At 41.2% G+C, this 12,304-nt stretch overlaps 1 protein-coding gene across 1 annotated transcript; it reads right to left on the reverse strand.

Annotated features, from left to right (window-relative positions):
- vgll1 (vestigial like family member 1) lies at positions 1-4,669 on the reverse strand. Its single transcript, XM_079526631.1, has 3 exons — positions 4,444-4,669; positions 1,700-2,101; positions 1-203 (listed from the first exon to the last, which is right to left on the reverse strand). The coding sequence occupies exons 1-3, from the start codon at positions 4,661-4,663 to the stop codon at positions 172-174; spliced, it is 654 nt and encodes a 217-aa protein (XP_079382757.1). The 5' UTR covers positions 4,664-4,669; the 3' UTR covers positions 1-171.
- Positions 4,670-12,304: the final 7,635 nt, after the last annotated feature.

A 12,304-nucleotide genomic window follows, 5' to 3' on the forward strand; every position in this document is an offset into this window, starting at 1 on the left:
GAGCTTCTTCCTTGTTCTGTATAGGGGAAGAGGCGGTACTTGTTTGGCAAGAATCCGCCCAAAAGCTATACAAAGGTGAAACAAGCGAGGCACGTGGCCCCTGTGGCGTCTGTAGGCAGGTGTGATGGGCTGTAAACGTCTCTCTTTGTCTCTATCCCCCTGCAGCCCCTATCAGTACCAATACAGGTCCTTCTTGTCTCGCCCTGAAAGAAGTGAGACAAGTATGAGGAATTTCAAAAATGGAATGGAACAATTTACAATTTAGGCATTTAGCAGATGCTCTTAATCCAGAGCGACTTACATTAAGCAATAACAAAAACAAATAACAAAAGCATGGCATACATCACATATATAAAAAGTAGTTATCATGACTCAAGCGTAAACTAAGAACGTAACAGTGGAGTATCTATGTGAACTATACATACTATACTATTATACATGTGTACTATAAAGTGCTATGACTACATACAAATGCAATTCTAGTGCTGTCTACGTAACAAGCTATAAGTCTGTTTAAAAATACTACCTAAGTCTACATAAAGTGCTATCTAAGGGGACTAGGCTAGGGCAAGTGCTACGGGCCATGGTGGAGTCTGAAGAGGTGGGTTTTCAGACTACGACGGAAGATTGGGAGTGAGGCTGCAGTTCTGACTGTGATGGGAAGTGCATTCCATAGTTTTGGAGCCAGAAGGGAGAAAAATTTGGGACGTGTGGAGCGTTGTCCCGGCGTTTTTAGTGAAGGTACCTCCAGCTTCCCTGCGTTGGCTGATCTGAGTGCGCGGGAGGGTTTGTATGGTACGATCATACTTGTGAGATATGGGGGAGCCATGCCTTTGGTTGCTTTGAATGCCAGCATCAGAGTTTTGTATTCTGTGCGGGCAGCGACCGGGAGCCAATGGAGGGAGCGGAGAAGGGGGGAGACGTGTGAGAATTCTGGCTGGTTGACGACCAAGCGAGCTGCGGCATTTTGGATCAGTTGGAGGGGCTTAAGTGCACATGCCGGTAGGCCAGTAAGGAGGGAGTTGCAATAGTCAAGTTTTGACAAGACTGTTGTCTGGATTAGGAGCAGGGCTGACTCCTGTGGAACCCCCTGTGGATGAACTTCAGTGGCGTGGACAGACATTTAGAGGGGCAGGTGCTCAAGTGAAAAAAGGGCACCTTGTGTGCAGCGCGTGGAACCGGCCGGTTGCCTTAATAGTGTGAGATTTATAGATTTTGAGGCATAAATAATATATTAGAAATGATCAATGTCACCATGGTCAATGTCAACATACTGTACACTGTACAAAAAATCACACCCGTGTGAACTGAGTGGTGTAAGGTCTTATATAGCCTGTCTGACGTAATGAAATCATGTCTGACGTAATAAAATCACACCCGGGTGAACAGGGTGAACATAGCAACCATGCTCATTTTTTCTGCACAGAAAAAAAACCCTGTTCACCCGGGTGAACAGGGTGAACATAGCAACCATGCTCATTTGTTCTGCACAGACTAACAAAGCCAGTTGTAGGAGTGGTTTACACCACTCAATAGGAGTGGTTTACACCACTCAATAGGAGTGGTTTACACCACTCAAAAAAGCACCCCCTAGTGTCTATCTGTGCACGCCACTGATGAACTTAACAGGAGCCTAAACTCAACGTGGTGCGTCTTTGTAAACCTTTGGAACAAAAAAACGAGTGAGTCGGGGACCTACCAGTTTCAAAGCCGACGGCCGGGTCCACGGGATCCCTGTACCCTGGAGGCGCCGTCGTCCAGCTGGGCAGCAGGTCTGTCTTGGAGCCCGAGCCCATGCTTTGGCCCACCTCCCCTCGGTCACTGTGCAGCAGGTTGAGCAAAGAGTTGGCGTACTGCTGTCCAACCCCGCTCAGGCCGAACCCTTCGGGGGAGAGGGAGTACGGCATGGGAGACAGACCGGGATGCCTGGTGGGGAAGGAGGGCCAGGGGCCGGGGAGGTTGTCCGCGGGGCCAAGCGGAAGGACCGAGTGGGGCTCCTTGTTGGGGCCGCCCAGCTGGTGGCTTCCGGGGGCGGACTGGAACTGCGCTTCGGAGTACGAGGTGGACGGAGCAATGCTCCACTGGCAGGACGTTGCGTGTTCTGGAAGGGAACAGAGAAAGGACAGTAGTACTGTGTATAGTGGGAATTATGATCTGTTGTACTCGTAGTGGTGGAAAAAGTAGGCTACTCAATTGTTTTGCTTGAGTAAAAGTACCAATGCTGCAATTTAGTTCAAAATGTCTACAGTTTATTGACTACAAGTCTATTGAAAATAGCAGATCTACAAGCTCACAATGCGTTGCGACGCATTGTGAGCTTGTAGATCGGCTATTTTCAAATGGCCGAAATGTATATGGGTTGAAGTGGTTAATGTATGTTTTCTAATCAAAATTAAAATCGCCAAAGTAACTAGTAACTAAAGTTTTCAAATAATTGTAGTGAAGTAAAAGTACACATTTTGGCTCTGAGATGTATAGTAGAAGTAGAAGTAAAAGTACTGGAAATTGAAAATACTCAAGTAAAGTACAAATACCTCAAAATTGTACTTAAGTAAAAGTACTTAGTTACTTTCCACCACTGGTTGTCAACCAAATATAGTATGCAGCTTGTTTGTAGTTTGACAACATGGCAGCACTTGGAACGCCTCAGATTCCATCCAGGAGAATACCTGTGATGTCGTTTTTGTTTTGTTTTTGTCTATGAATTTGTATGAATTTATTCATTGATTTTATTTTTCTGTAGCCAATGTCTCTGCATCCCTGTGTCCCCCCCCCCCCCCCAAACACATTCAGACCCATTAATTGCATTTTTATAGCGCTTTTCCAAGTGCTCAAAGCGCTTTACAATGGTTCATTCATTCATACATTGGGAGGTGAAGCGGCGAACAGTCGACGCCAGCGTCCTCACTTCCCACATTCACACACCGACGGTGGCGAGCTCTCACACGACCGACTCATTGGAGGCAATGTAGGGTTCAGTGTCTTGCCCAAGGACACTATGGCCCGACTCACACCTTTACATCTAGCATACAACATTGATGCATGCTTGTTGTATGAGATGTATAGCTGATGCAAGCTCGCAATGCATTTCCAATGGGAGTCACATGGTTTGACACAACATTTGTGTTGTATGGCTTTCGGCTGTGTTTCGACTGCCCCCCTCCCCCTCATACAACACAAATGTTGTGTCAAACCATGTGACTCCCTTTGGAAATGCATTGCGAGCTTACATCAGCTATACATCTCATACAACAAGCATACATCAATCTGTTGTGCACGTGTGAGTCGCCACTTCGACATGTGGACAGGAGGAGGAGGCGGGATTCGAACCGCCGACCCAGGGATCATTGGACGACCTGCTCTACCTCCTGAGCCGCAGCCGCCCACGCCTGTGGCTTCATTTACAAGGAAATCAGACTTTTACTGTTTATAGCTCACAAGCTTTTGTTGTGCTTTATCCTTTTGACAGATCTCTACTGTAAATATGCTATTTGCGTGTACAGGTTTATCTATTTTTAGCAATAAAAACTCACTCAGACTAGTCAGTCAGTCAGACAGACAATATCGTGGGCTGTTGTAGAGACAGTGGTATAAAGTAATTAAGTACATTTACTACTGTACTTTCTTCAGTATTTCCAAATGTTGTAATACTTTTACTTCCACTCCACTACACTACATCTCAGAGGAAAATATTGTGCTTTTACTGCACTATACAATTATTTGAAAACTTTAGTTAGGCTACTAGTTACCTACATGTATATTATTAATATCATAAAACATATAGGCCTACATTAACCACTTCAGTCCTATTGGCCATTTGAAAATACCCGACCTGTGTAGATCTGCTATTTTCAAAGATTTTATAATTTTTTTTTATACATCTCGCCTGAAATAAATTAAGGTTTCAATCAAAAGTACACTTTGATACCAATACTTTTGTGCTTTTACTCAAGTTGAATTCCCGACTTTTACTTGCAACAGAGTATTTTCCAGGCCTACATTCATTCATTAACCCAGGGGTTCTCAACGTTTTTGGCCGGGGACATCCGGGCATGCTTTGGCAATGTCTCGGGACCCCCGCCCCGCCCCCTCCCGCCCCCCAATATAAATTGACTGCTACAATAACCTTAATAATAGAGACAATACAACATTAATAAATACTGAAACCAGATATACATTATAGAAGGTGCATATACTATATGTAAACTCTTCATTTCCTTTTTCCAGCCATTCAGTTGCAAAAAAAATAAAAATAAAAAAATTCTCTCATAGCTCGAGCCTGTAGGTTGCTATTTTTGAAAAATCGTGAATGCGGCACAAATCATTGAATATATATTCTTTCAGAAGACGTATTTGTTTTTATTTCCACGCCAGGGCCTAAATGGGTAAAACATGCGAGTACAGTACACTAGTATGTGAGTTCCACCACTTTGCACGTCGCACCTGTTTTGACAGCCTTGCGGCTCTTTTTGCTCCTCCCCGAGGGTGCTGCTGCTGCCGCTGCCGCTGCTGCTGCCTTGGCCTTGCAGGACTTGTTGCTGAGGGCGCGGGTGAAGTGTGCGTCCACCATGCTGCCTATGTCCCCCTGGAAGTATGTCAGGACGATGCTCTGGGAGTGTTCCTCCACCTTTACCGTTATGGGGTTCCCCGAGTGGCCTTCCATATGTCAGCTGTCTCACTGGGAAGCTATAGATTCAAGATAAACAGACACAAAATGTTACGTGAAATGTAAAGCTAAAATGGAAATAAATAAAGATCTCACGCACCCGTGTGAAGCGAGGGGCGCTCTTATCATCGTACATCATGACGTATGTGTATATATATATATATATATATATACTTTATTGCAGCACTTGAATAAACTCCTAAAATGTAATAAATGTTAAAGAAATGGAATAAATAAGGTTCAAACGAGAACTTCTTGGTGTGTCAATGTTTTATACGAAGAAGACATTTCAAGTACACGTTTCTAACGTTTTCAGATCTATGATCTATAATATGGTTACAGAACTACTTATTTTCTTGTGTTTTGTGCAAAGCACCCCAAGTGACATTTTAATTCGGTAAGTTTACACAACTTTACTCTGTTACCATACTGGACCACTTGTAAATTCACTGGAGGCATGCTCATTTTATGTGGAGCCACACTGTAGATTTTAACCCATTTTGGGGCGGGAACCCCTTTTGGTGTTAGCATTATGTTGTGCTTTAGCTATTGAAAAATATTTTTGAAAAATCGAAGAACCACTGACATAGAAACATAGCTTTTTCAGAAAACTGTCAGGATATAGAAGACATTTTTAGAATCTGATCTCAGGTCAAAATGGGTCAAAATAACCCCACATCAAAATCAAAGTTCCTTTCTGTGTGGGTAATATACTGACTGATTCCCTCCCTCAATCTGACACAATTCATGAACTCAATCTATTCTAGGACATTAGAGGTACGTCCGTGGCTAATATCTGTAAACAAGAGAGAGCTGCAAATATTCCTTTACATTAAATATGAAATGCCACAAAATTGTTAGTTATATTTAAGACATAATATTGTGTTGTTCAACTACTGTACATCTACAGTAGCTATATACATTGCATGGTGCCGAATAAAAAGTAATTCTACAGTTATCACTTTCACAAACACATTTCAAACTCAACACAGTTTATGATTACATAGTAAAATCGCCAGTGTTCATTTGTCCACTTTTATGCTCTTCAACTTTTTTTTTTACTGTGTGTTAAGTTAAATATCTTCTCCCTTACCTGACCAGGCGATTTCTATTCAAGGATGACCAAGGACCACCACGTCCTTGGATTGACCAGCCGATCAAAGCAGGTGTATACAGGTGTAAGCAGGTGCTTACATGAGCGAGAGCCAAAATTGGAATAAATGTCCCTTGACTTCGACGTGGACGTCAATCCCATCCATTAGATTGAAATAATCAGTTTCCGTCGGCGTCGTTCTTTCCTATCCCCTTTCCTTCAGCAGACTACAGACCTCGGTTGGTTGAACCTGCACCGCTCTGGCCAGACTGTTTGATTTGCTAGACGTGGAGGGCGTGATGCTTCATGGCCAGGTATGAACAGAATGCCATCCAGCTGGTTCCGCCATGGCAGAACCTGAATGACACCTTATAAAAAACCCTCAGTGTCACACTGCCATAACCCATTCTGGGCGGGAACCCCTTTTGGTGTTAGCATTATGTTATGCTTTAGCTATTGAAAAATAGCAGATCTACAAGCTCATAGCGCGCCACCGAGCGCTACGAGCTTGTAGGTCTGCTATTTTTTTTTAAATCGAAGAACGACTGACATAGAAACAGCTTTTTCAGAAAACTGTCAGGATGTAGAAGACATTTTTAGAATCTGATCTCAGGTCACACTGCCATAATGTCATGCTCTGTTTTACAACACTGACTGGAGAGACTCAGTTAGCGTAGAAAATATTTGTATTATTTACAGAGGAATCCCTTTTTCTAACTTACAATTCCTACTGTATTTTGGTATTCACTTGATGACACTGGACGTCAGATAAAGAAAATAATGTGTGTGTGAAGAAATAATTAGAATTTGAGAAATGTTAAAGAGAAGTTATACGTAAGGTTGCCACCCGTCCCTTAAAATACAGAATCATCCCTTATTGGAGAATTAAATGATGCGTCCCTTATTGAACCAATAAGGAACGCAGTTTGTTCCTTATTTTCCTAAATAGCCCCTACACGTCAACACTGAATTTAACAATAATGAACAAAACAAAACAAAACAAAACACAGGAAATATTAAAGTCAGCACAATTGTTCTAGCGGGAGGCACACAGTACCTAAAGTAGCCTAAACCAGTGGTTCCCAAAGTGGGGTACGGGGACCCCCAAGGGTCCTTGAGGGAGTTCCAGGGGGTCCCCAGCTAAATTATAGTTTGGAACCAAATGGACCCTTATGGGTCTGTAACTCTGAGAGTGTACAAATGGAACCAAATGGACCCTCAGAGTTAAATTAACATTGATTTTACAATATGAATTGGGGGTCCCAGAGATAGAAATGCCATTAAATGGGGGTCCGTATACTAATGCATGTCAAACTGGTACTTGAAATTAAATGGGTTGAGAATCACTGCGTAAAAATCTTCTCTTATGGGGGTCGCTGGCATATATTTTCTAATGGGGGTCCGCGGGCTAATTAGTGTCAATTTGGGGGTCCTTGACATGAAAGAGTTTGGGAACCACTGGCCTAAACTATATTGGTGTATGTTTTCTGTGCCGCATGGGGACTAACATTACTTATATACTGTATAAGATCACAGAAGAACCAAACATTACAGTAGTGTCAGTTTGATTGATTGATTGATTGATTTATTAACAGTTTGCAGAATTACAGTACATTTCAAGTACAACTCAATACAAAAAACTGTTAACTGTGAGTGGACGACACCATAAAGCATTACACTTGTTTACAATAGGGTCCACCATTTTCAATTCATCAAAACATTAAGAGACTTAAGAATATACACAACTATAGTCAACAGCAAATAATCATAGAGGTAAAAAGGGAAAAGAAACATATACAGTGAGGGGGAAAATGGGTGGGTGTGGGATTCAGATTTTACAGGGGCCAGTTTCGAATTGCAGCCATCCGTAGGTGCTCTTTGAGAGCAGTTTTGAAGGAGTCAAGCTGGATTTGCATGTCTTAATGACTGTTGGTAGGGCGTTCCACATTTTGGTGGCATAGGAGCGGAATGAATTTAGACCCTTGTTTGTGCCGAATCTGGGTTGCACATGGTTTGTTGCACTCCCTCTGGTGTTGACATTAAGGAAGTATTTAGACAGGTACATGCATTATCTTGGTGGTGTAGCGAATCTTGTGGACCAGACCCATTGCAAAATGCAATGGGTACTGTCGTCAACCCTAAGCCATTCCAGCCTGTCAAAGTGGGCAGGGGTGAGGTGGGTTCGGGGATTGAGGCCAAGTAGTAGCCTGACCAGTTTGTTTTGGGAAGTCTGGAGCCTTGTTTTAAGGGCCTTTGAGGTGCTATGGTACCGTCCAGGAGGTGCATGCATAGTCGAAGAAACCTTGTACGAGGGCTCCTGTTAGGGTCTTCAAGGTTGATCCTGTATAGGAATCTTGTTCTTTGGTTGACTTTTTTGATTACGTTGGTGGCCATTTTATCACTGGAAAGATTTGACTCCAAATTTCATCTTTTCGTGTTCTTCATGTTCAGTTCATTTTCAGTTCTTCATGACCCAAACATCCAGTAAGGGCGAAATCCATTTGACATTTGACAAACATCTCCTGAGATCGATTCGGTATGGGACCTTATATTATTTATCATCTTATTTATCCATGTTTTTACAAGATGTCATGTCAGTAGTATTTCTAATACCTGCCCAATAGCCCACATCTTGGCTGCTGATGTGGGGATAGGTTTAGCCTGCTATTTCAGTAGACTATTATAGTTGATTGTTTAATAATGTTGAGTTTTAAAGTCTAATATAAATATAAATCAATATAATTAAATATTGTGCCCATTTAAAGAACCACTCGGATTCACAATCAGAACTCTTTATGTTGTTATGCTCATTTGGAAAACAAAATTCTACTTCAAAAGTTGTGGATAGCATAAACAATAAGTTGAAGGGAAACTTCAACTTATTGCTTCAACTTATTGCTTCAACGTATTGCTTCAACTTATTGCTTCAACTTATTGCTTCAACGTATTGCTTCAACTTATTGCTTCAACTTATTGCTTCAACGTATTGCTTCAACTTATTGCTTCAACTTATTGCTTCAACTTATTGCTTCAACTTATTGCCGGTCTTCCGCAAGGCCGTGGCAGGCGTAAAGAGTGTCCCTTATTTCAAGATCTCAAAGGTGGCAACCCTAGTTATACGTACGCACACCAATTTGGACAATGTTTGGTCTCTATCCTTTTCACTAAAACAATGTGCGTCCTGTGGTAGCGTGTACAGTAAGTTATAGCCACATAACTTGCATTTTCTTTAATGTAAATCAATTATTAGACATGTGCATGTCTAATAATGAATACCCTAATAAATGTGTGCTGATGGGATGATGTCCAATTACATTTGCACATACCATCCTAACAATTAGGAGCAGTTTTTTTTGTACAGTATCTTGCTGCCCATTTTGGGCGGGAACCCCTTTTGGTGTTTTAAACATTATGTTATAATTTAGCTATTAAAAAATAGCAGATCTACAAGCTCATAGCGCGCCACCGAGTGGCGCGCTACGAGCTTGTAGATCTGCTATTTTTGAAAAATAGTGAAGTTATTTCAGAAAACTGGAGGATTTAGAAGATTTTTTTAAAATTTCGAGGTCAGTCCAAAATTGATTAATTACACTAGGTTACTGCACTACGCCAGAAGATTGTTCCCTTATTGTTCCATAATGTTTTCACTATGAATATAAAGAATAAATGAGCTGGGGATTGTCGCCCATATACAAAAAAGACAATATTCCCATGAATATAATTTGTAGTTTTTATTGCGTATGAACGGACGCCTTTAAATCATTTGAAAACATATGTTTAAAGGAGCCAACTGCTGGCCACTCAAAACTTATTTAAATTGTATTCATAATTATCTTTTATTCTTTACGAAACCAAAAATAAACTGAAGCTACAAAGCAACTGTAAGTAGACTTGATGCTCAGTGAAATGTAACCTTGTGCTTGTGTTGCAGAAAAAAATAAAATACTTATTTATTAAGACTTATATTTAAGGTTTCAAGCCAAAGTGTCTCTTTTTCTGTTGATTTAAGATGAGACATTAACTCAGGAATACTGTGTATGTGCAAACTCTCAAACTTTCCTAGTCAGCCAGATGGTAGCGCTGTTTGATTGTTCAACTATATGTCTAAGTCCTGCACCATTAAAAAGGGTATCTTTGAAAAACAAAGAAGACTGTCAAACACTTGCCAAAATGTAGGTAGACGTTTCGGTCGATTAGACCTTCATCAGGACAGACCTGCGGGGACCTTTTCTTTGTTTTTCAAAGATACCCTTTTTAATATATGCTCTATTGCCCTACGCACCTGTCACTAGTCTTCCGAGGTGTGCATGGGCCTTTTGCTAAATAAGTCCTGCACCATAACTGCAATTGAGATGAAAATTGGATATGCATATTAAAACACGTAATTTGGATTACAATCAAAGAACATTATAGTGACACTATCTCCATAGACACTAATAATAGTATTTATAATATGTCAACCAGTAGAAACTATTCATTACCACCAATCAGCAGCACTAGCTTCTCCTTTCTACCTGCTTGTTGTATAGGATGCTAGTTAACACGGGAGCTTGGGGGGGGGGGGGGGGGGGGGGGGGCAGCTGTGTGTTGTCATAGAACCCATGACAGGTAGATTGATTGATTGATTGATTGATTGAAGAATTTATTAACAGTTTGCAGAATTACAGTACATTTCAAGCACAAACTCAATACAAAGGCTGTTAACTGTGAGTGGACGACCCAATTAAGCATTACACTTGTTTCCAATAGGGTCCACCATGTTCAAATCATCAAAACATTTAGAGACGTACAAATAGACACTTCTATAGACAGAACAGGAATTCATCATAAAGGAGGTAAAAAGGGAAAAGAAACATATACAGTGAGGGGAAACAAAGGGGTGGGCGGTGGGGGGGATTCACGTTCAGCTCCGTTAATTAGTTTGTTTTCCTTGGAGGAGCTGCGTTGGGTCCCCAAGTCGGCTCCGTGGCCGTACCTTGAGTTGGCTGTGTGTAGAACACATGGTTTAATCGTTCCGGCAGTGGCCTGGTGCTGAATCGGTGGACAAGTTGGAGATCTTCCTGGTGGTGGAGGAGTTGTTGGAATCCATGGAATGGACTAGTTGGTTGTGTTTGGATCGTCTTCCCTGACTCAAAGACTGGCTCCAGCCTGAAATACAACACAGAGGACATAACGACAACGATCAAAACTTGTCATTCACTTTGAAAACACTGCCAAGTGACTGTGGCCTGGGGGTTATTGTAATTAGTACAATTGAATAAGAATAATTCATTCATATCTCAGGGGAGTTACTATAGTAGCACAATGTGGCTGCATATTCGACCCTTTGAAAGGTCACATTCCATTCCTCGGGAATTTTACCTGGAACAATCTGTATGTCATTACAGCAGTTTTAATTCATTCAATACAGGTCAGGGATTGTCGCAGGGTGCCTTTCCTAACCCTAACCTCCGACGGGGCAGCACACCTAAACCTAACCTTAACCCATGTCTAACCAATGACTAGTCTAAACTAAGTATGCACCCCCCTTTCCCATACTGCTCCAGGCAAACGGATCATTCTGCAGAGTATACAGTAGGTACAGTACCTGAGTAGTCGGTCAGTCTGAACTGGCCGCAGCACAGGTGGATCCTCCATTGTTTCCGCACGTTCTCTTTCATCAGACAGTGGAACACGAAAATAAAGAAACCTGAAATGCACATGCAGGCATTTATAAGCATAAGCATACTATAGACTTCAATATTCACAATGAAGCAAACCAAAATATATCTCATATACCGGTATCTCACTTATCCCAACAGTCACATAGTATGCAGTATATTAATTATAAGGTATTGTGTAGTGTTGCTTGATTGGTGTCACACAATGATAATGAGTTGAGTTTGGGGCTTGTTTTGTACCACTTTTGGGGCATTGTTATACTTTAGCCATTGAAAAATAGCAGATCTACAAGCTCATAGCGCGGCACCGAGTGCCGCGCTACGAGCTTGTAGGCCTGCTATTTTTGAAAAATCGTGAAAATGTGGCGCAAATCTTTGAATATATATTCTTTCAGAGTTTTTAAGTTAAATCTTGGCTTCTGGGGTGTCCCTGGAACAACATATTTTCAGATGGGGGTCGGCGGGCCAATTACATATCATCTTGGGGGTCCTTGACATGAAAAAGGTTGAACACCCCTGTCATAGAAAACATAGGGTTTTTCAGAAAACTGTCAGGATTTAGAAGACATTTGTAGAATCGTTCAAAATGCTAGCGGCAAATTTGCCTTGAAAACGAGAATCATAATTGATTCTTATATCGTATATATTATATATATATATATATATTGTTTTTTTACTTGATTCGTATTTGAGTAGGATATTGTAAGACTCTTTCCATGCTCTGCTCTTTACCCTGCAGTAGGGCATTATATGTTTTTTTTAAAGAAAAAAAAGCATATTTAATTTTCTTCCCGATTTTGTAGGCCTCAAGATCAGGTACACAGTTTTTAAATGTACAAATATTTAGTTTGAAAAAAAAAATGTTTTTTTCTTTTTTCTTTTACA

Source organism: Electrona antarctica, assembly GCF_951216825.1.
Source record: "Electrona antarctica genome assembly, chromosome: 1".
NCBI classification, from domain to species: Eukaryota; Metazoa; Chordata; class Actinopteri; order Myctophiformes; family Myctophidae; genus Electrona; species Electrona antarctica.

Excerpts from the sequence above, each read along its gene's own strand:
- vgll1 (XM_079526631.1), bottom strand. The coding sequence starts at position 4,663 with ATGGAAGGCCACTCGGGGAACCCCATAACGGTAAAGGTGGAGGAACAC. Across the intron at positions 2,102-4,443 it reads CCGCAAGGCTGTCAAAACAG|AACACGCAACGTCCTGCCAG; the intron begins GTGCGACGTGCA and ends GTTCCCTTCCAG. Across the intron at positions 204-1,699 it reads GGCCGTCGGCTTTGAAACTG|GGCGAGACAAGAAGGACCTG; the intron begins GTAGGTCCCCGA and ends CACTTCTTTCAG.